Genomic DNA, 24,125 nt, shown 5'->3' with positions numbered 1-24,125 from the left:
GCAAAATAATGAAGGTGTTTTCCCACCTTATAAATTTTTAAAATTTTGCTTTTTTCGTTTAGGTCTTTAATCTACCTGGAGAGAGAGAGAGAGAGAGAGAGAGAGAGAGAGAGAGAGAGAGAGAGAGAGAGAGAGTGCACGCGCGTGCGTGTGTTGGAAAGTATACGGGTGTAATTTTGTTTTTACTTTTCTATTTGGTTAGGCAAATGTTTCAGCACCATTTATTGCACAGTCCATCCTTTCTGCACTGATGTGTAAGGCTTCCTCTGTCATATATCAGCTTTCCACATACGCGTGGGTCTATTTGGGGCTCTCATTTTCTCCTTACGTGTTAAGGCCTTGTAATAGGTTTTGGTATCTGGTAGTTAGGTTTTCCCTGTTTTGTTTATTTTCTTCACCATTGTCCTGCCTATTCCTAGCCTTGTTCTTCCACATAATTTTAGGGTCAGCTTGTCAAAGTTTATGTTTTATTTTATTGTTTACATTTGACATTTACTAACAAAAAGGGTCCAGAAAAGGATTGGGTTAAAATTACAAAGTGATAAGGGTTAAAATAAAAGCTGTTTTCCATTGTATTGTTTCCAGGGGACTGTAGAAGATCGAGAGTTTTGACATCTAGAAGATGTCAAGGTTTATTTAAAAATCCTATTTCGTATTGAGATTTCAACTGGAATTGCACTGAAGAGAGTTGTTACCTTTAGGATACTGGTCCTTTTGTACCCTTGAACATGGTATATCTGTCTCTTCATTTTTTTCAGTTCATTTTTTTATGCTGCTTAATAGTGTGACAAAAATAATTAATTGTGCCAGGTGGCAAAAAAAAGTAATTTTCTCTTTAATTTTTTTTTTTGCCATTATGATTAATTTTAAATTTAGTTACCATTTCAATCTAGTTTTGATATCAAGGTCATACCATCCTCATAAAATGAGCTCTGAAACAAATTTTATTAAGTAAGGATTATCTTGCTATTTGGTAAAACTCACCTATAAAGCTGTATGGGCCTGCTGCCTTTGTGGGACTGAGAAGGACAATAAATGTCTATCTTAATTCAGTTTTGTTTTTTTTTTGTTTTTTTTTTTAGCTGAGCCATCCTGCTACCTATTGGCAGCTTAGCGGCTGCTCAGCTCGGGCTGGCCTCGAACCGCTGTTGCTCAGAGCTCAAACTCTTGAGCGAGCTCTTAATCAACTGAGCCATTCGGCCGGCCCCTTTAATTCAGTTTTTATAATAACTATTTGGTTTGCTTTTTCACTTCTTAAGTATATTTTGATAGTTTACTTTTTCAAGAAAATGATCCATTTTGACTTTTTTTCTTTTTAAAGATTTTATTGGGGAATTGGGGGAGGGGAATAGTGTTGGGGAATCAGGAAAGCGGAACAGACAAGTTGCTGTTCTTTTGTTCTTCAGTCTAGTTGTGGAGGACATGGCTTCACCAGCCCATGTTGGTATTATCATTGCGCTCTTCCCAGGTGAGGCAGATTGGTCGCCGGCCACTGGACAGCCACTTACTGTGGCTCTTGGCAGCTCATGCCGGCTGCCGGCCTCTCATGCTGGCGGCCAGCCACTCACGATAGCTTCACTGCAGCCTACACCATTGCTGGTGACTCCGGGCAGCCCAGCTCCAGGTTGAGCTGTTGTTCACCATCTTAGCTGTAGAGGGCAGTGTCACTGACCCTTATATGTGGGATCCGAACCGGGGCCCTCTGGCATCCCAAGCCAGCTCTTAACTAATGCGCCACTCAGCCGGCCCGTCTTTTTCACTCTTAATATTACTCATGACCGCCTATATTGATGAGTCTTAAGAGGTTTGCCTTTTTTATTAGCTTTTCCTCCTCTGAGCAATCAATCAGCTTTTGGCTTTGTTGAGCCTCTCTATTGCTCCTTGGTTTCTGTTTCCTTAATTTATGCCCTTAACATTATTATTCTTTTTCTATTTTACTTAGGTTTTATCTGTTCTTTTTTCTTAAAGTCTTTTGAGTTGAACACTTAACCCATTTTTTTAACCATTTTTAAGTATACAGTTCAATGGTATTAAATATTAATACGTTCACATTGTTGTGCAGCCATCACCACCATCCATTTTCATAACTCTTTTTATCTTGTAAAACTGCAAATATAAACCTATTAAACAATAACTCCCCATACTTTCTCCCCCCAACCCCTGGCCACCACCATCCCACTTTCTGTCTCTATGAGTTTGACGACTAAGTACCTCATAGAAGTGGAATCCTATAATATTTGTCTTCTTGTGACTGGCTTATTTCACTCAGCATCTTGTTCTTAAATATCATCTGTGTTGTAGCATATTGCAGAATTTCCTTCCTTTTTAAAGCTGAATAATATTCCATTGTATATATAGATTACATTTTGCTTATTTATGTATCCTAACCCATTCATTTTTAGTCTTACATTTTTTAGCGCATATGTTTAAGACTATACATTTATTTACATCAAAACTTAAAGGTTGTGCTGTATGATACCCTCACAGTTCTCTAGGTGTAAATAATTTATGTTTATCTTTGTTATTTCCTTTTCCCCTCATGAGCTGTTTAGATGTTTATTATTGATAATAACTTTTAAAGACTCTTGCTGCCAGTTGCTAAATCATTGACTTAAAGAGCTGGGTCATTTTATACTTCCACAAGCAGTGTGGATCCGAAAAATTGCCTCAGGTGACATTTTAAAAACAATAACAACAAACATACAACCCATGTCCTATAGACCCGACCCCCCCCCCATTCAAAATACCACACCTGTTCAGCGTAGGGAGTCAGTACAACAAAGAGACTAAGTCTGGATTCAAGTGCTGACCAGGCTACTTGGTAAGTGTGGGATTTGGGGCAAGTAACACCTTAGTTTCACCCTCTGTAACACAAGGCGGACACAACAGTATCTCAGTTTCACAGTGTTATTGGAAAGTGTTTAGCACCTAGTTGTCATTCAGTAAATGTTTTTTGTTTTCAATAAAGTGTCTTATTTTACTTTGTAGTTGTAATGTTGCCATGCTTTGTTTGTAAGATAAACCTCTGCGTTTCAGGACAGCAAAGACCCATAGTTGCAAACAGCTTTGTTATACTTGTGTCCAAAATATTTTCATGTTTCTCTCAAGTTCATGCAGACACATACAGGATGGACACAGGCGCCTGCAGACAAGACTGCCCCATTTCCTTATCCAAATTACACACCCAAACGCAAAGCACAGAGATTCTCACAAATAAACGCACTTAGCCAAGCACAGAACCCACAGATCCAGGTCCACACTCACGCTTCCGCACACTCCCCGCAAAGATGGATCCATCGCCCACAGACAGAGACTCGCTCACAAATTCCACTCAAAACCTGGCAGCCCGCAGACATATCACAAGTTACGCGCGGTGACCAGCCCCGTGCAAAACATCGCCACCGACTCTAGTACGGGCGGGGGGCTTCTTCTTACTTCCTCTGGGCTGGTTCTATTTTAGTTGTTGTTTTCGTTGTTCTTAGAGTTATCATCTACCCGCTTTTCTCTACCCAGCCCCCCAAGCCTCCACTGCGCATGCGCCCTGCATCCCTCCCCCTCCTGGGTACCAGTTGGTGCTGCCGAGCCCAGGCGGCGGAAGAGATGGAGCCGCGTCACGAGCGCCCGGCCCCTTAAAACGCTGCTGGCTGGAGCCGCCTCCCTCCGTGCAGCCCGCAGCGGGGATGGAGTAAGGGGAGACCCGTAGACCTGCCCGCGGGGATCAGCGATGGAGTTAAAGCAATCTTTGTCTACCCATCTGGAAGCTGAGAAGCCTCTGAGGCGCTATGGGGCGGTGGAGGAGACGGCGTGGAAAGCGGAGGGACTGGGAAGAAGTGAGTACTTCCGAGGAGGGAGGGTGCAGTTGGTGGTCGCACGAGTGCAGGGATCGCGGGGAGCGGACCCAGGCAAGCGCCCCCGCACGGGGCTTTCCGCGCGGGGATGCGCCGCGACGCGCTCTCTCGCGAACAAAAGGGGGACCCTCTGGGCTGGGCTGCACCCGGAGGCTCGGAAAATCGCGAGGCAGCGAGCCGGGAGCCTGGGTGGACTTGGGAGTCACTCGGCTGCGTAAGCTCGCAGCTGGTGCTGGAAAGTGGGGTCGTTCCTGTGGCGGAGAGAGGAGGGTGGGCTCTATCCAGGACGCGCTAGGACGCTGGAGCGGTTTGGACCCTTCTTTAAAGCGCCCAGGTCCCTGAAGAGGGGGAGTGTCCGCTGTGCCTTTCCCCTCCGCTGCGAGGCTCAGGGCACCCCTGAAATGTCCAGCGTTCCTTCCCCGCCCTCTCCTGGTTCGCGGGTGGGAGGGAAGGGGTTTGGGGAAGGTTAACCCTGTGCGTACCCTTCTCCTTTCTCCCTTCACTCAAAGTCTTTGCTTTGGGTACAATCCTAGAAGGCAGTCCTGACATCCATCGACTGTGTTTGCTGTTCTCTCTATGGTAGGTTGGGGTCAACAACATTTCCAAATAAACCCAGGGTTATTTTTGTTTTTAATGAATAGGGCACAGCCATTGAAACTCCTACCCTTAGAGTAGAGAGGCAGCTGTGGGGAGACCCCAGGGTCACCAGCCCTCCCTGCAAACCCAGGGCGCATCCCAGTGCCCCTGCTTGCTCTAGACGGTGCCTCCTGCTGGGCGGGGACAGGACCTCTCGCCTTCTCAAGCACCCTCAGCCTCCTGCCTGGGCGCTGGGTAACCGTGCTCAGCACCAATCTTAGAGCTACGTTGGACCAAAGCATTATGAATGTGCTTTTTTCCTCTCTTCGCCAGGTACAAGATTGTGTGTGTGTGTGTGTGTGTGTGTGTGTGTGTGTGTCCCCTTGCTTTCTTCATACCTTTAATTACAAATTCAGAAAAATCTTCCTGGAATGGCTCAGCTGTGTTCTAGTTCTCACGGGTTCAAGTTGAAATCACGGTCAACTGTCTGAGTTCTGTACCTGGAACCCATAGCTCTCCCAACCTCTCTCCTTCTTTCCTTTTCTTTCTCCTTTTTAAATTTGGATCTTTCCCTCTGTTTCATCTTTTCAAAACCCTTTGGCTTTGGTACTTTGGCATGACAGCAGGGTGGAGGGTCTCTGCTTCCTACGAGCTCAAAATAATACCCGCAATGGCTGCCTTTTATTGATGGAGTGTCATGAACCAGGTCCTGGGTAAGAACTTTAAATGCATCATTTTATTCAATCCCCACAACAATCTGCCGAAGTGAATATTATGACTCCCTTACAGAGGTGGAAAAACTAGGGCTTGCTAGTTTGTGACTAGCAAGGTGATGTGACTGAAGTGGCAGAGCCAGGATTCAAACCTTGGTTTTGTTTGACCCCAGAAGCCCTTTCTGCTTTTAACAGAGTGAAGGTTTATTGCTGTCGTGTTTTCAGGAAGCTTTCTAAATTTGTTGAGAGACTCCCACAACACATTCAGTGATTTTGTGGCAGCTCTGTTGGTCTCTGAGGCTCACAGGGGCTTTGAAGGAATGCTAGGTCCATGCAGCAGAGTAGGAGCGGTATTCAGATAAGCCCTGGATTTGAATCCTGGCTCTGTCCCTTGCTGGCTGTGTGATGACTTCAGGCTCTGGAATGGAGATAATCATAGTTACCTGCCTTATGGCTTACTTGTGAATATTCAGTAAGAGGATGTATGCAGAGTTCAAGGTAAGTGCTTAATACATATTGGCAGCTTTGATTATTTTATTACTGCGTCCGTGGAAGGAACCTGCTTTTTATCCTTTGCAAGGAATTGCATAAAGCAGCACCCTGGACTAAAACTGCAACGTTGGTCAGTTTCCTGATAATTTCCCATATAGCTTTTTATTTTCTCACCATTTTATTAGGAAAAATTTTAAAACATACAGAAAAATTGCAGTGAACGCCCAATGTACAGTGTTTGAGCTCCTGAAATTTCTGTATTTCTCAGTCTTAGGCTGCAAACTGTTAAAAGTCTGGCAGAAAGGCCTTCTCATCCTCTGTTCCAAACCATCAAAGTCTCTCTGACTCCTGCTTCTATTCAAATGCAGGACCACAGTTTCTGATCTGCTTTGGCATGGAGCCCCCAATCTGCTTTTTTTTCCCCTTTTTACCTATTCAGACTGGAAACCTTCTTAAAGCACTGATCTGGAGTCCCACGTTTGAATTTCAGATCTGGGATTGTTACATTTAGCACGGTTTGCTCTCTAGACTCTTGTCTGCAGCTTGGCATTTTTTGATTAAAAGTGGCTTAATTGGAACTCCCTCTCAACTCCCAGTGGAATCTGTGGATCCATCCCATAACATCTGGGGCTTCCATTTATTTATTAATGAAGTGTGAAAATTAGTGCTGTTGGTTCTGTGGCATAGCAATTGTCAAGTTCACGTTGCAATGTGTGAAACGCTGGAGAAAAAGAGAGGCCCATTAAAAAAAGAAGACATGCTCTGTTTAACTTCTACGCATATTTAAATATTTCTGTTGAATACTGAGTACGTGTTGCTGAAAAAGAAAAGGGAAAAAAGATTGTGGAACTGGTTGTTTTTAGTTAAGGTATTAACTGCTATCTTTAATTTTGACTACAGTTTTTAGGTAGAAGATACGTACAGTAGAGTAGCAAGGAATGGGAGTTTTGAAATCAGGCGAAATGGGTTCAAACCAGCTCTAACACTTTGTTGCTTTGTCATCCTGGGGAAAATGACTGACCTTTCTGTGCATCAGTTACTGCATCTGTAAAATTCCCATTTTACAGATTTATGTTGTAAATCATTGATGTTGTAAAACATTTATGTTGGTTCGAGACCTTGGGAGCTTCCTGGGTGAAATCTGAATCTGGCCTCAGTACACCGAGGACAAGGAGAGAGTGAAGAAAAAGGCAGACCATCCAGATTGGCAGGTGGCGGGTTTAATAAGTAAGGGAACGTGCCCACGAGGCTTGTCTTGGGCATCCCCAAGACGAGTAGAACACTGTACACTCCTGCCAGAATCTTAAAAGTTTATACAGAGGCCTTAATGGGGTTCAGGCACAGCTACTGTCCAGATGGTCTCAACAGCTTCTTCTGTCAAGGCCACATCCTAGGAACAGCCCCCGCTATGGGAACGGTGGGTAGAGTGCACATTTCAAGGACAGAGGAGGGAGTGAAGAACCTCCAGTTGCCCCTGTCCAGCTCGAGGGTCAACAAGTGGTCACGTCGTCTCAATGACCTCTTCCGGCAGAATATTAGGAATAGCGACCATGTGGGGCCATTGGGAGGATTAAATGAGATGGTGTACGTAATGCATTTAGCACAGTGCCTGGCACACGAAGTGTTCAATTAATGTTGAGTGGCTGTCATAATAGGACAGAAGTAGATGGTGCCCAACAGCACCGGAGGAGCTCAGACTAAGCTTGCCTGTCAGTTTTTCCTTGCATCCATTTTTTTTTTGGGGGGGGGGTAAATTCCAGATAATGATTGTGTCTATACCATCTTCTTCCATGTAGGAATGTGTGGGGAATGGCTTTTGAAGCCTTGAAAACCACCTGGTATTTTCTCATTGGAGAAAGATTGTAAGCATTTGCTCCCACCTGCCTTTGATTGCATTTTGCTGTTACCAGTGATTTGTTTTGTTTTGTTTTGTTTTTTTACTCAGTTGGAAAATGTATAGTGACATTTCAATGTGGTCAGATATATAAAAATACTGCTTTCAACCAACTGTAATTAATTGAGGGAGACACGAAGACAAGGTGCCTTTTGACAAAGCAAAGAGCCTTTAAAAAGCACAGTTGTCGGTGGTTGTGGCCATTTTTTGATAGGTTTGAATGTGCCTTAAAGGATGGTTAAGATTTTGGATGGAGGACGAGGGGGGATGACATGCAATGAGAGGTCTCAGCATTGGCAAAAGCACAGAAGAAGAAATAAATGTGCTGTGAGTGGGAGACTGGCATAAAGTAGAAAGCTCAAACAGCAATCTTACTGTGAGCCCAGGAGAGATGACTATTATTTAAAAGTCCAGGAGTGTGGACTGATTTGCAAGCAGATCAATGTTTCAGGTTTAATAAACAGCGTAGAGACTGAAAGAATAGGAATTGCTGGCAATCTGTAAGATAGATTCTTGGGAAAGGTTTTGTGTTACTTTCACCTGTTTGATGAAATATGCTAATTTTATTATTTCAATTTTATTTAGTTTTGGCATTATTCCTTTTTTTCTTATTACAGAAGTAGTACATGCACTTTATAAAAATCCAAATTCACCTGACATATAAAAATAAGAAGTGAAAAATGACCATAATCGGCTTTCCCACCCCCAATTATTCATCCCTTAAATCAGTATTGAGTGCTTTTTAAGTGCCAGGTGGTGTTTTAGGGGCTGTAGATACAGTGTGGAGCAAGAGGTTGAAGCAAGACAAACAAGGTTCCTGTCCCCATGGAGCTTCTGTTTAGGGATAGGGGACATGGGCTAGGAGTGAAGATGTCAGATAAGACATAAGCAAACAAATAATGTAGTTCAGATAATAAATGTCACATGGAAATTAATAGAGGAGGCATAGTTCCCATCTGTTGGTCAGGAAACGCTTCTCTAAGGAGGAGACATTTTGCCAAGTAAATGTCAGGGGTCCAGGCAGCAAATACAAAGGATCTTGGAGTTTTAGAAGAAGAGACAGACGGCCAGGGTGTCTGGAACCCAGAGAGTCAGGGAAGAGAGCGGAGGCGAGTCAGAGAGAAGCCAGGCTGGGTGGGGCCTTATAGGTGATGGTTAAAAAAACAAGTGTGCGTTTTAGTAACCTTTCAGGAGAAGCTGCTGATGCTTGTGAAGCCTGAGACTGACATGAGCTGGGGTTTGTTTTTAAAAGGTCACGTGGAATAGTGAATGGAGAATAAGACCCTAGGGAGCAAATGTTGATCATTGTAATAAATCCTTCCCTGTAGTCCCTGGTTCCTTACTGATCTGTCCCATTTTGGATTAGTGATAGGCGTTTCCTTGAGTGTGAAAGGCATGACAAGGGGTAAAGGCAGCCGGGTTGTCGTCTGGGAAACTGAGCACTGGGATGTGATTTAGGAGACGTGACAGCCTCTGCATGGGGCCTGGATAGTGACTATGTAACTTAGGGCAGGAACTGTAACAGCAGGAATTATGAATATGCTAGTGTCTAGTACACACTGTGCACACACCCAGTTATTTACGTCTCTCTGTCCTTGTTCACACTTTTACGTTTCATTTTTGCAAGCATTTCCTTCTTATGTGTTATTTGAAGGAAAAACCCACTGTGTCCATTCTTGGCCTCTGATTAATTATTAAACACCTATTAATAATAATAGCAATTAAGGAGTCTTAGCTATGAACTTGAGCTTATTAAATTCTCATAACAAGTCCACTAGGTCGGCAGAATTCTTATTCTCCTTTTCACAGATGGGGAAACTGAAGCCTAAGGAAGTTAAGAAACTTGCTGACGGTGACAAAGCTAGTGAGTGGCAGAGCTGCAGCCTGATCCTAGTCCTCTCTGACCCTAAATGTCTGTGACTCCTGGCACAGTGCTAGACTAGAGGCGGACTAAGACACGGCCCCCACTCTTAAGGAGCTTACAGATTTGGGGAGCCTGGGGACACAGATGTGAAGAACGCCGTCATTTGTAATACCAGTACAGTGAAACAAACACTACATAAAGGTACAGGTGGGCAACGAGAAAAAGAGATTGGCTGTTCCTGGGGGCCTCCCGTGTGGCAGCTCTGGTCCTGAGGGCTCAGCACAGTTTCACGGCATGACGAAGGAGAGAAGGGCATTTCAGGTGAGCTGCCCGTTTAAACGCATCAGCATCGGTGTTGCCCACACTCACTTTCAATAGGGTTTAACCAGGTGCAGAGGCTCTGGGTTTGGGAGAAGTACAATAATAATAATGACCTCTTAGGTTGGTATAGCGTTTTTCAATTTACACTTCACACTTCCGTGTGTTCTAATTTTCTCTCTCCAAGAAAGGGCAACAAGCAGGAGGTGTCATGCCCCTTTGGAAGTGGGGAAACAGGGTACGGACTCACCCCAGGGTAGAGGTAGAGCTGGTGAGGACCGGGCAAGTGCACGACAGCCCAGGCTGCCCTGGACCAGGCTTCCAGGGGCGTATTTGTTTGAATAACACATGAACATTACACGATGGCCACAAGGATGTCTGGACTGCCTAAAATCCAAATTGGAAAATGGCCACAATGCATGAGGCTCGTTATTGTGTTCATTTGGAATTCCCAAACAGGTAAGTCATTCATTCATCTACTTGTCCATCCGCTCATGCACTCACCCATTCAATACATAGCCCCTGACAGTATATGCCAGGTGTTAAGCTAAGCTCTTGAGAGCACAGGATCCCCTTGAGTAAGATGTATCTAGTGCCTACCTTCAGGTGATTTAAGGTCTACTGGTAAAAGTAGAACTACAGCGTGATCCAGCAATCCCACGTCTGGGTATACATCCAAAGGAAATGAAAACCCGACATCAGAGTGATATCTATACCCCGTGTTCATTGCAGCATTATTCACAATAGCCAAGACATGGAAACACCCTAAGTGTTCACCTGGATGACTGGATAAAGATGTGGACATGGACACACATACATACACACACACAATGGAATATTACTAAAGGAAATACGTCATTTGAGAAAGAAGGAAAGAAGGAAACTCCTGTCATTTGCCATTTGTGACAACATGGATGGACCTCGAGGGCATTATGAGAAATGAAATAAGCCAAGAGAAAGACAGGTACTGCATGGTATCACTTATATGTGGAATCTAAAAAAAAAAAAAGTTAAAAATCAAACTCATAGGAACAGAGTAGAGAAGTGGTTGCCAGGGTCTGGGGGATGAGGGAAATAGGAGAGGTTGGTAAAGACGGGTACAAACCATCAGTTTTAGGATGAATAAGTTCTGAGCTTCTAATATATGACGTGGTGACTAGTTGATAACCCTGTATTGTATAATTGAAATTTGCTAAGAGAGCAGAGCTTCAATGTGATTCTCACACAAACAGAGATAAATATGTGAGGTGATGGATGTGTTAATGAACCAGATCAGGGAAAGCTTTTCATAATACCTGTTTCAAATCACCACAATGTACACTTTAAATATCTTAAAATTTCATTTGTCAGTTATACCTCAATAAAGCTGGGAAAAAAAAAAGAAAGAAAGAAAGAAAAAAGGGCTCCCTGGGAGCAGTCCCCGTTTCCAATAATGGGAAACCAAAGGACCAAGAGAGGCTGCTGGCCCTCCAGTCCCTTCAGAGACAGAATTTGGGTCAGTTTGTTGACCCTAATGCCCTCTTAGCTAAATATTGTCCAGAAATTAATTCAGTTGTTTTGCTACAGGCGAGTTTTTGCAGGCGCTTGAGAAGAGGAGCCCTAATAGGGTCAGACCAAGTGCTACGGGCTAACCCAAGGGCAATGGTTTGGTTCTGTCTTCCTGCCAGTGCCGCAACCACAGAAAGCTTTTGTGTCCTATTCTCCGCTAAATGCTGGAGGCCCAGCGTCTACCGCACTGCCCAGCCCTTAAATGCATGCCTCTCATCCAGTCTGTAGTTGCCAAATGGGGCGGCTGTTAATCCACCAAGACTGAGGTGGGAATGATTTCATCATGTGTTTCGTAAACCTTAGCTATCATCACACTGAAATATTAAGTTAGTTGGAGCTTTGGTCTCAATTGCGTGCCCATCCCCTAGTTTAGATGGTGGGTTCCTGATGCTGTAGTTTGATTAGCATTCTTGCTTTGTGGCTTTGAGGAAAAGACTTGAGATTTTCAGATCCGATACAAAGCAACGGGAACGGGTGCCATTATTGCAAATTGGCAGCGCAGTTTGCTGTAAATGGGTGCAGGCCGTGCTAGGGGTTTTACCTGTACCATAGCTCCTTGATTCTTAGATGTCAGTGCAGGTGGGGCCCACCACTCACAGTCAATCACACCTTTCTGAACAACAGAAACAAAAATCAGCATGGCCACATTAAACATACTGGCCCATTAAAAGGCCTTTTAATTTCATGCAGAGAACAGAGTCATCTTGGACACGGCTGCTGGAACTGTTGACTGCCTTTTGGGAAAGCAATTAGATAACATCTATTCAAATTTAAAATACTTGGATGCTTTGACCCAGCAGCCCAACTCCTGGGGCTCTAGCCAATAGAAATAAAAACACCAGTATACAAGGACATATGTGCAAAAAAAAACAAAAAAAAAAACACACACGAAGTGAAAGCCCTTCAGTAGAAGAACAGTTGAATAAATTATTGTTCACCCACTGTGAAATGTTATGGAGCCATTAAAAAGGGATAAATTAGAACAATAGCAGTTAGCTTAGAAGTGTTATTGAGGGGGGAAAAATGAGATCCAGGAAAATGTAGGTGAAAAGATCTCATTTTTGTAAAACAAACAAAAATGGTCTCTGTTTGTCTCTAGCACATATATTGATGCATCCGTGTGTGTGTGTGTGTGTGTGTGTGTGTGTGTGTGTGAGTGAGAGAGAGAGAGAGAGAGAGAGAGAGAGAGAGAGAGAGAGAAAGAGAGAGAGAGAGATTTTATTAGTATGGAGAAAAACATGGAAGAATGCATTGAAAATTGTTGCCATGGGCTACCTGGAGGACGGGGTGTGAGGGCAGGGCTGATGTGAGGGGCAGAGAGAGAAGGAGGCAATGGAGAGCCAAGCAAAAAAAAACAGGAAATTAAAAATAATATTTAACTAGAAACAATAATCCATTTATCCATTTATGTTAAATTATGTATTTGTGGAATGGAGGAAGGGGCGTGCAAACTTCAGAAATGTTAAATGTGGGGGGGAAATGCAGGTCTCAGAATTGAAGAGATATAGTTTTATCTGATTTAATCCTCACCATAACCCCATAAAATAAAGCATTGTGTGTGTGTGTGTGTGTGTGTGTGTGTGTGTGTATAAATCCAGAAGCAGAGAGATGAAAATCTTGTCCTGTTACTCAATAGAGAAGGGATTTGAATCTAGGACTTCGTGGTTAAAAAGTTCATACCTTTCCCTCTACAGTTATTTGTCAGCTCCCAACTATATTAAACTCCATTGGTAGTCCATATTTTTAAAAGGGAAAAGTGTCCGAAATAGTTTGTGAGGCTCTGTTTTAAAGATCTGGGCCATCACAGTGCTGACCATTCTCATTTAGACCTTGTCTCATTGCAGTTCCCGCCTGCCAGCTTTTTCCTGGTGGTTCTCAGGGCTGGAGAATGAAACAGTTGACTCTGCATAACCCAGGTCTCAGAGATAAATTTGGGAAATAGGCAATAATGAGCAGAGGAAGGGACAAACCATTGTTTCCTTAACTCATTCTTCTGTGGTTATACCCCTGTATCTTAGGCAGTTCAGGCTGCTATAACAGAAGACCATAGACTGGGGGGGGGGGGGCGCTTATAAACCACAGGAATTTATTTCTCACTGTTTTGGAGGCTGTAAGTCCAAGATCAAGGCGCTGGCAGATTCAGTGCCTGGTGAAGGCTTCCTGGTTCATGGACTGTCTTGTAGCTGTGTCCTCACATGGAGGAAGGAGTGAGGGAGCTCTCTGGGGCCTCTTTTATAAGGGCACTAACCCCATTCATGAGGACCCCACTCGCATGACCTAATCACCCCCCAAAGGCCCCACCGCCTAAAACCATCACATTGGGGATTAGATTTTAATGCATGAATTTAGCGGGGAGCATAAACATTTAATGTTTAGCACCCCCCTCAGTCCAGGAAGGAATTCAGACAGCTGAAAGCTAGAGATTTGCCCAGTCCTTACTCCAGGGGTGAAATGCTTTTTTCAGCAGGTGGCTCTTCAAAGGTGGGTGTCATTTTGACAAGAAACAAAAGGGCTTAAATTGGTTCCCTTTTGGTTCCATTTGGTTCTTCCACACCCAGCAGGCCAGGTGAGACCATGTCACCCATACTACGTTTGCAGTGTGTGTTAGACCCGCTGACCACCAAGGCAGGATCCGGTTGAAATAGACAAAGGGAAGGCGTCCTCAGGGCACATCTATTGAGGTGAAGGTCACGTACCATAAAATCAACGCTTAATCATTTTAAAGTGTGCAATTCCAGTGGCATTTAGATGTTTTACAGTTTGCAACTTTTACCTCTACCTAGTTCCAAGACATTTCTTCACCCCCAAAGGAAACCCTGTACCCATCAAACAGCCTTTCCCATGCATCCCTTCCCCAGCCCCTGGCAACTGCTGCTTTTTGTCTCTATGGATTTGCCTGTTCTGGACGTTTCATATAAATGGAACTATATAATTCGTGACCTTTTGTGTCTGGCTGCTTTCACTTAGCCTAATGTCTCTGAGGTTCATCCACATTGATGCATGTGTCAGAGTTTCATTCCTTTTAATGGCTGAATAATATTCCATTGATGAATACGCCACACTTCATTTATTCGTTCATTGCTTGATGGACATTTGGGTTGTTTTAACTTTTTTTTTTTTAATCCACAAAAGAAAACAGTTTATTCGGGAAAAGAAAAAGAAACAAGACCACTACCGCAGTGCAGAAAGAACACCTCCTACACAGAGCTCCTACCAGCAGCCCACTTGCAGGCAAAAAAAAAAAGCTCAACCTTTTGGCTGTTGTGAATAATGCTGCTGTAAACGTTGGTGAACCCGTATTTGTTGGAGTACCTGTTTTTTCATTCTTTTGGGTCTATACCTAGGAGGGGAATTCTGGACCATGAAGCAATTTTATGTTTGACTTTTTGAGGAAGATACAGAGATTTTTTTTGACTTCCACATTCTCTGGCAATTCACCATTTTTCTAATCCTTTTCTTTGTTCTGTCTTCCCTTGAAGTTTATAATTTCAAGGGGAAAGAGAGAGAGAGAGAGAGAGAGAGAGAGAGAGAGAGAGGGAGAGAGAGATTGGGAGATTGGGAAGGTGGTTTCTTTAATTAAATACATGGATTCTTAACGAGGGGTCAGGCTGCTAGGGTTCAAAGCTTACCTCTCCCACTAGCTGGTTGAGCATAGGCTAGCTGTGTAACCTCCTGGGACCTTCATTTATTCTTCTGTAGGGATGAAAATAATAAATCCCACCTCACAGGGGTATGTTGAAGAGCGAGTGTGATAAAGTATGTATTAATATCATGTTTGGCATAGTGCCTAGCATTATCGTACACACATAAGAATATTTTAGCCATAGTGATTACTATAAATAGCTGTATTAGTCTGCTCGGGCAGCCGTAACATAATACCACCGACTGGGAGACTTAAACACCAGACATTTATGTCTCCCAGTTCTGGAGGCTGGAAGTGCAAGATCAAGGTGCTTGTGAGGGAGGTTTTATTCTGAGGCCTCTTCTCTTGGCTTGTAGGAGGCTGTCTTTTCATTGTATGCTCACATAACCTCTTGTGCTAGCATATGATGAGTGGGAAAGAGGGGGAAAAGAGGTAAGCGAGGGAGGGAGAGGGAGAAAGCTCTCTGATGTCTTTTTATAAGGACACTAATCCTGTTTGATTAGGGCCCTGCCCGGATGACCTCAGCTAACCTTACTTACCCTCCTCATAGGTCCTACCTCCAAGTATAGTCACATTAGGGGTTAGGGCTTCAACACATGAATTTTGAGGGACACAATTCAGTCCATAGCAATAGACTGCTTAATTGGGACTGGAAATTGCATTTGAGCATCTCTGTGTCTTAGGGCTGAAGGGAAATTTGGAGCTCATCTCAACCTTGGCACTATTGTCATTGACATTTTGGGCTGGATAATTCTGTTGTGGGGGCGTCCTGTGCACTGTAGAGGTTTAGCAGCATCCTTGGCCTCCACTCACTAGATGACAGTAGCACCCCCACCCCCACCACCCCTGCCCAGTAGTGACAACTAAAGATGTCTCCAGATATTGCCAAATGTCCCCTAGATGGGCAAAATTGTCTCCAGTTGAGAACCACTGATCAGGTCTAATCCTATTTTGCTACAGATAATCTAGTTATATGATGCAGATGAGTCCAAAGAATTTTCCTATTTCATTTCTTCTGGTTCCTCGCTCTCTCTCTCTCTCTCTCTCTCTCTCTCTCTCTCTCTCTCTCTCTCTCACACACACACACACACACACACAGCAGTAGCAATAAAACTGTGTTGGGTGTGCTCAGAATTAAGCCAAGAGAAACATGATTATGAGTTCCTGAAGCATAAAGAAACCTCCCCATGCCAAAAGGATTTGATTTTCTTCAAGGCGTTCCTGCCTGGGGAGATTTCTGCTTACTACAAATTGAAGTGAAGAATTTGTCACTTTCACTTATAACAAAGCAAATGCTTCAGGTGGATGAATAGAAATGCCCTTCACACAACAGCCCTTAACTCTGCTACCAAAAATGAGAGGGATTCATGATGGCCCAAAGAACATTGACTTTAATTTCCTCTGAAACCTTATCTGTGTCCAGGGGTGGACCATTTCTTCCTATTACCACTCCAAAGAGTACACAGACAATAATGCAAGGGACCAAGAAAGCGGAGTACACCGGATGACAGATGACATCTCAATTTTCGCAAACTGAAGTGAGCACTTTTAGGTGGTGGGGAAAGGGGAAGAATGCCTAGTTCTTTTAGTGTTCTTAGATGAATTTTTTTAGTAGAGATGTGTCCTACTAAATATCAGAAATCAGGTATTCTAATGACTCAGGTGCCTCTTCCTCCTCTTAAGAAGGACTGTGTGTGTATACGTCTGTCTATGTTTATGTTCAATTCTTTCTATTGCAGCTATAGGGCATAGGATAAAAATTCATTACTGCTGGATATATTTTAGTCTTGTGCAATTCCCAACTCTGGTTGCACATTAGAATCCCCTGAATAGTTTTTAACACAGTTAGCCCATTCCCCCAGCTCCCTTCTGAGTGGATTAGGAACCCCTCACTCAGAGGGAAGTTGATTTTCCAAAGTTCTCAAGCAAGGCAGCTGCAGAAGTAGAACCGAAATCCATTTATCCTGTATATTCAAAAGCAGCTAAGCAAATAAGAGTTCCCCTTCCCAAACAGCAGACTGTCTCAACCAGACCGTGATGGCCAACACCTGAAGGCTCTCAGTAAAATAAATTATTAAATCCTCCATTGTAAACCTGTCATTGCTCTTGGGAAAACAATTCAACCCAAGGGTACTGTTGCCCTAGATCAGTCATCCATTTCTGAATACAAAACGTCGTACCATTGCTATTATTAATAGCAATCATTATTCAAAAATTTGTCATGGATGGAGCGATGCATAACCTGTATTTGGTAGGCCAGCTGCTCCATTAGTTTAGCTCCTTGACTGCAGAAAGGAAACACACAATACACTGTATTTAGAAAAGATCATTATCCGTTAGCTAATGCGTTCTTCAAAGAAACAGCCTACTACTATATATGAGACCATGTCGTTGAGGCAGGGAGAGAGGGCAGGAAACAAAAACGCTTACTTGAGGGAATATGGGAAAAGAGTGTGTCTTCCTATGTTGCTATTAAAAGATAATTTCCATTAAAAAGGTAAAAGCATGACTCACAAAGACATAACAATAAATGGCGTGTTAAAGATTTTATTCTACTCAATCCTTGAGGGAACCAGGTAGATGTGATAACCAATTGAAAAGAACCTGAAGAATAGACAGATTTAGAGAGATCAGGATTATTAAAATGAAGGGGCAAATGGAAACAAAACTGAATTTTCCTGCAGGAGAAGGAAGTCAGTTGGCTCTCTAAGAGACAGGAGAGGGTTTGCATGTGTACAGATATTGTTTTTGCATTGCTATCAGTTACCTACTACTTACAGAGTTGTAAAAAAAACGTCCCAAAGACAATGCAAGACCTGAATCAGATAACCTGGGGAGGGAACCTCTAGACTGCTTAGTTTTCCATTGAAGCACTTCCTCACGTCCTCACATTATGTACACACTTTCTCCTGAAGAATTTTCAATCACCGAGCAAGCTACCAAGTTTTCAAGAGTTTCACCTAAGAAAACTATCCTTTGAAGCAAAAAATTACTTCAGTTGAAACCTGGTCCATTGAACGGCTGGCCTTGAAAGCATGGAGCCCGGAGGAGACTGAGAAAATGATGGAAAAGTCAGCCCACTAATTATCCAGATGTTTATGTCTTGATGCCAAATGTCAGATACTTTATTGACTTTTTAAAGCCTCATCCAGATGTTCAGCTTGATTGAAGGTGAGAGTGGGGAAATCCAGCACTTGCTAGTTACCCGGTTAGCTGCTCTGCAAACTCAAATTATCATATATATGTATATGTATAATGTTTATATTAGTTTTATAATATAAATATTGCAACTTAAGTTTATAACATATTATATATATAAAATTTTTTTTAAATTGGAGAACAGTGTGTTTTTCCAGGACTCATCAGCTCCAAATCAAGTAGTTGTTTCAATCTAGTTGTGGAGGGCACATCTCAGTGGCCCATGTGGGAGTCAAACCGGCAACCTTGGTGTCATGAGCACGGTGCTCTAACCACCTGAACTAACTGGCCACCTCATTTTTTTTTTTTAAGTTCAGGTTCATTATTATATCATTCTGTTAACTACCAACCCTGCCTAGTTCACAGACCTGCCTTTCAGTGAAGAGGCTGTTAACACTGGGACTGGCACACACTAGGAATTCATCACATATTTGCCAGTTGCATACAGGGTTTTGATTCCTAAACAACTGAAGAGCTGTTGCTTCATTTCCTGGGGAGGTAGGGATACTGGGCAGGCAGCTAACAAGCTTCTAAAAATGGTCTTGAAAGAGAAATTACTTCGGCCTCTGTGGGATTGGAATCAGGTATCTCAATTCCCAGTATTTACACAGCTGCCATTTCTATTATCTAAAAATAAGGCAAAACAGCTTGAAATTGACTAGTGAGTCTAAACCCCTCTGTGCCTGTGTCCGTCCTAGCTTGGCGCATGCCTCTGCTCCGTGTACAAAGACCTGGCGACTCAACAAAGGAGCAGCACATCAGAGGCAGGATTTAAAGACAGAAATACATGGAGTCATTAGCCTTTTTGCTGCATTTATAAAATCAGCCATCTGGATGCTCACTGTCCACTAAAGGGATCTTTTGTGAGATCGTAGACCTTTCCTCAAAGGCGGCGTTTTCTAAGCCACGTTCTGAGGAACAGCAGCTGTTCATAGGGTTTTCTAAGAAAAAGGGAGGACTGTGGTCAGTAAGTTGGGAAATGGCTGACTGAGATTTAGTGCCGTAGATTTCTTGACGGTAGTGGGTGTCTTGTTTTTTTTCTTTTTAATTTTTATTGGGTAACAGTGTGTTTTTCCCAGGACCCATCAGCTCCAAGTCAAGTTGTTGTCCTTCAATCTTAGTTGTGGAGGGCGCAGCTCAGCTCTAAGTCCGGTTGCCGTTTTCAATCTGTTGGGTTGTCGGAAAAGTCATGACGCATTTTTGCAACAAGAAACAGAAAACATATGTCATGACTTTTCCGACAACCCAATAGTTGCAGGGGTCACAGCCCACCATCCCATGTGGGAATTGAACCGGCAACCTTGTTGTTCAGAGCACATGCTCTCACCAGTTGAGCCATCCGGCCGCACCAAGTAGGTGTCTTGAATAGGCTGATGTGTACTGTGAATCTCCATGGGTGCTTGAAACCTGCCTCCCACCTCCCTTCTACCCTCTCTGCTGTTTGACCAGTGGATTTTTTTCTCTCTATCTCTCAGCCCATCTCTCCCTTTCACGAAAACTTCCCCTTGCCTCTGACGCCAATTACTAACTCCTCTACTATATTTTGTTCGTTGTTTCTTTTTACTTTTTTTTTTTTTTTTTTTAGCTGAGCCATCCTGCCACCTGTTGGCAGCTCAGTGGCTACTCAGCTCGGGCTGGGAGTCGAACGGCTGTTGCTCAGAGCTTGCACTCTTGGGCGAGCTCTTAACCAACTGAGCCACTCGGCCGGCCCTATTTTTACTTTTTAATTGGTGTATAATACACTCTGCCTGGCCTTCCTCACCCTCCATAACCCACACCTTCCCTCCCTCCCAACTGAACCTTATTTTCCTCCACGCTCTAAAATGTACCCCTGATGCAGTTAGATTGGCCTCCTTGACATCCTCTGTAAAATGGGGCAATATGTACATGCCTGATACATTTATCAAGAGCATTCGATGAGATGATGCCTGTAAGGGCCTCGAACTCAATGCCCAGTGCATGATAAGGGCCTGATAAATGCTAGCTGCTATTATTATTGTTGTCATTATTGTTATTCCTTTCTTGTGCCATTGCACCCTTCTTTCTTCCTTTCTGCTTAAACTTGATCCTCCCTGTGCTCTGTGGCAAGCCCATTCAGCTCGCTGCTTCCCCAACTCCCTTTACTTGATAGTCACAATTGATCACCCCCTTATGTAAAGGAAAAGTGCAAATGTAGCTTCAAGTTTCCAGGCAAATTACTGTGTCCAAGCCCCTCCTACTCAGTTATTGCCAAAGGTTCCAGCCTCTTCCCCGTCCTGGAGCCCCACTCCTTCCATTGCATGCCTTCTTTTGCAGATTTCCTTCCATTTCTAACCTGTTACACTTTCTCCATCCTGTGCAGTATAATGCTCGGTTGTCCACGATTTGTTTCAGTCCCATGGGATACTGTCTCACCCTCAGTTGATTATCAGCTCCTTTAGAGCAGGGACCCAGCCTTAACTTCATTTTTAATCTCCCACTACTGCTTAGGCCTGACGTCAGCCAGCTCTTTCTGTACAGGGCTAGAGAGTAAATGTTTTAGGCTTTTCAGGCCATACAGTCTCTGTTGAAACTACTCAACTCTACCACTGTAGCCCCAAAGCTGCCATAGATGAACAAACCCCTGAATGAATGGGTGGGGCTGTGTTTAACTTTATTTATGGATGCTGAAATTTAAATTTCATCTACTTTCCCTGTGTCATGAAATACTGTTTTTCTTTTGATCCTTTTTCCAACCATTTAAAAATGTAGAGGCGATTCTTAGCTTATGGGCCAGATAAAAACTGCCGTCTCGCCCATCCCTGGCCTGGACAAATGACAGGCATGTAAAGGTGGTGAGATCACAACTGACTCTTGGATTGGAGGAGAACGGTCTGACTGTGTTTGGCTTTGCTCTTGTGCTTGGCTCTTCCTCACCACCAGCTGCTGGCTTTTTGCTCACAGAGCTTGTCCTGTAGCTAGGGAGAACGCACTGCCCAAGAGAGACGTTCGCAGGGTTTGTAGGTATTCATGAGAGGCGATTACTTGACTCTGGATAGAAGCTTGCCAAGTGTGAGGCAACCCACTGATGAGACTTCACATCGGTTTCAGGGGTTGGTTGCAACTGGAATGTAAGAAATGAAAAGGAAGAAAACAGAAAATGTAAAGATGCATCTAAGGTGTTAAGGGTAACTATAATTTTGTGGAACTTTTATTTCACTTCTGCCTATGTGGGATTGTAGATACCGGATCATTCTGTGTGTATGTTTTACTATGGATCACATTTAAATAAGTTTGCAAAGCATAGGAGTTTAAGGATAAAAAAAAAAAAGGAATTTGCTGGAAGCATATGGAAATCCTTCCAGAATCAAGGAAAAAGCTATATAGCCAGTCCTTAAAAAAAAAAGGGACTGTGAAACTCTCAAGTTCCAGGTGGCCCAAAGTTTGGGGCTCTGTCACCAGGCTGTATCAGCCCCACTGTTTTGCATCCCTGGGACACTGTGCTCAAAATTCAAATACCCAGCAGAGGACAGAGAGAAAATCTGTGCATTAACCAGAGTCCATTTCTGTTGCTTGCAAATAATCCTACTTCCTATGTGTAAAATACCCCAAAACGAGAACCTATAGAAGGCAAGCTATAGGTTTTCCCCACGTCCTAGTGCCTCCTTCCCAATAAGGACCTTTGCAACTACTCTTGGGTAGTAGACCCTCCCAGTCACAGGATAAGTCCCGGGAGCAAAAAATGACTGAATGGTGGTTGAGGGGAGCCAAGAGAAGGTCAAACCCAAACAGAGCCCGCACGTAGCCCGTGTGTGTTGGTCCAGCTAGACCAGCCCCCACCAACCCTTGGCTAGGTGTGCTCTCCCATGGAAACACCATGGAGGTGCTGTGACCAGAGAAAGGATAGTAGATGTTTGCAGAGTGAGATCCCTCTACAGGGATTGAGAGTGAAATTGTTTTCCCCTCTCCAGTAAAATTAACTTGTGTTTTCATTATGATAATCAGAGGGTTAATGCCCCTAATTTTTAATACCGAAGATATCGAAGAGAGCAAATGTCATTTAAAAGAATCCTGCCAACCTCAGATAACCACTTAGAGCATTCTCTCGGCGATTTCTTTGTCCTTCTCCCAGTCCGCTCCCTTTTCTCTCTCCCCTCCCCTCCGCCTCCTCTTCTTAATCTCACCTCTCTAAGACAAATCACATCTTGGCATCTGGTCCCTTTTCTCACACGCGTCTACTGTCTTAGGGTGCATCTCCCTCCCTATGGACTGAAGAGAGAGTTCTTTCAGAGTTTGAATGGAGGACGCCTTCAGGCAGAGCGGTGTGGCGCTCAGAGCTGGTGAGAAGCAGCAGCTTAAGGGAAAATAGTGCTTGGCAAATTAGATGGAACTCCTATAATTGGGAGCTACAGTAATGAGAATAGGATGTAACAGGAAGTCTAATCGGATTCGGCAAACACACGTTTTGATTCATTTCGTGCAAATGGCTCTGCTAGGCGCTGAGGAAGGGAAGGAAGCCGAGATGAATAAGGCAGATTTGTTTCCTTTCAAGGAGTTCTGTGTCTGGTGGGGGAGAGAGTTACAGAGTTGAGGGCACACACCAGCCCGTGGGAAATGCATGAACCAAGTGCAATGGAGACACCGAGGAAAAAAAGCAATTAATATGCAGTTATCGATTCGTTTGTCCTGATACATTTTCATTTCACAAATTAGAGGGCATCCTGTCTGTCTTCCATCCCAGCTTCACCTGGGTCCTCCCCCACTTGCTTTGCCATGATTTCCTAGGGTGGGAAAGCTGTTCTCCTGGGTGCTTTTTCTGGATTCTCTCCTTGCTCACCTGGTGAACCCCTCCTGCTTCTCACACCTTCAGGTCTCAGGTGCCAGTGCCTCAAAAAGACTTTCCCTGATCTCTTCCCTACCAGGCTCAATGCCCTTCTCTCTTAGCATGCTGTTTTCTTTCCCATCACATCATTTCCATTAGAGAAGGGGCCACACCTGTTTTATTTGCCCAGCACTTGACAAGTGCTCAATCAATATCTGTTGAATGAATGAAAAAAGAAGTGAATGTATTCAATGAGAGAATATACTTCTTTAAAAAAAATTTCAACTGAGTCAATTTTAAAGATCTTATTGACTTTATTTAATAATCCGTGTAGTGGGCAGCATCCGCTCTAGTAGATAGAAAGGTGCTCCAAAGAGCTGTACAAGCAAGGCAAGAGATGTTCTAGGCAGGTTACTTTCCTTCTTGGGGATGGCAGGCGTTTATCAGGCAGATTACCTAAGTAATGTGGACAAAGTGATTCCTGACCGACTGGTTTAAGGTTGTATTTCTGGGAGAGCTGATTCTGTGATTAAGTCTGGTCTTGGTTGACGTGGAGCTTAGCATAAGTGACTCCATCTTGGGCCCGGTGTCTTTTTTAAAACATACTCTCCTGAGAAAAGAGAGCTAAGGCTGGTTATTCCGATTAAGATAGGGTAGGCTCTGTCTACTTAACCAAGGGGGGAGATGCTAACAGCAATGTGGGATGTCGGCTTGGATCCTGGAAGAGAAAAAGGATATTAGTGGGAAAACTGGTGAATTCAAATCAAGTCTGTGGTTTAGTGTACAGTATTGTACCAATATTAAATTCTTAATTTTGACAGACATTCTATCATTCTATAAGATGTTAATGCTGGGGAAGTTGGGTAGAGAGTACATGGGAACTCTGTACTTTTTTTTTTAACATTTCTTTAAATCTAGAATTATTCCAAAATAAAAACTTCATTTTAAAAAGGGAGTGAGATAGGTAGAGGTCCAGCCAGAGGATCTGGTCAGTACAGAAGCTCGTTGATTGAAAGTGTGACTATTAAAGTCTGTACTGATCTTTGTTTAGAACTCCTTCCCAAATGATGCTGTTATAACTCACGGCCTTCCTTCCTTCCTTCCTTCCATCCTTTTTTCCTTCCTTCCTTCCTTCCTTACTTCTCCTCCTCCTTCTTCTTCCTCTGTCTCTCTCTGTCTCTCTGTCTCTCTCTGTCTCTCTGTCTCTCTCTCTCTCTCTCTCTCTCTGTCTCTCTCTCTCTCTCTCTCTCT

The 24,125-nt window shown here is 43.5% G+C and overlaps 2 protein-coding genes across 2 annotated transcripts in view; both read left to right on the top strand.

The window, feature by feature from the left end:
• MPV17L (MPV17 mitochondrial inner membrane protein like) overlaps positions 1-3,647 on the top strand; it is a 53,983-nt gene extending 50,336 nt beyond the window's left edge. Inside the window, exon 4 of the mRNA XM_019666121.1 lies at positions 3,514-3,647. Within this exon, the coding sequence (XP_019521666.1) occupies positions 3,514-3,633 (120 nt within the window). The 3' untranslated portion in view covers positions 3,634-3,647. The remainder of the gene's footprint in view (positions 1-3,513) is intronic.
• Positions 3,628-24,125, top strand: part of BMERB1 (bMERB domain containing 1) — a 97,019-nt gene continuing 76,521 nt past the window's right edge. The window contains exon 1 of the mRNA XM_019666118.1: positions 3,628-3,830. Coding sequence (XP_019521663.1) covers positions 3,725-3,830 — 106 coding nt within the window. The 5' untranslated portion in view covers positions 3,628-3,724. The remainder of the gene's footprint in view (positions 3,831-24,125) is intronic.

This window comes from Hipposideros armiger, unplaced genomic scaffold (assembly GCF_001890085.2).
Source record: "Hipposideros armiger isolate ML-2016 unplaced genomic scaffold, ASM189008v1 scaffold_460, whole genome shotgun sequence".
Lineage (NCBI taxonomy): Eukaryota > Metazoa > Chordata > Mammalia > Chiroptera > Hipposideridae > Hipposideros > Hipposideros armiger.
Note: the sequence above shows the minus strand (reverse complement) of the source record. Positions and strands in the feature narration are given on the sequence as shown.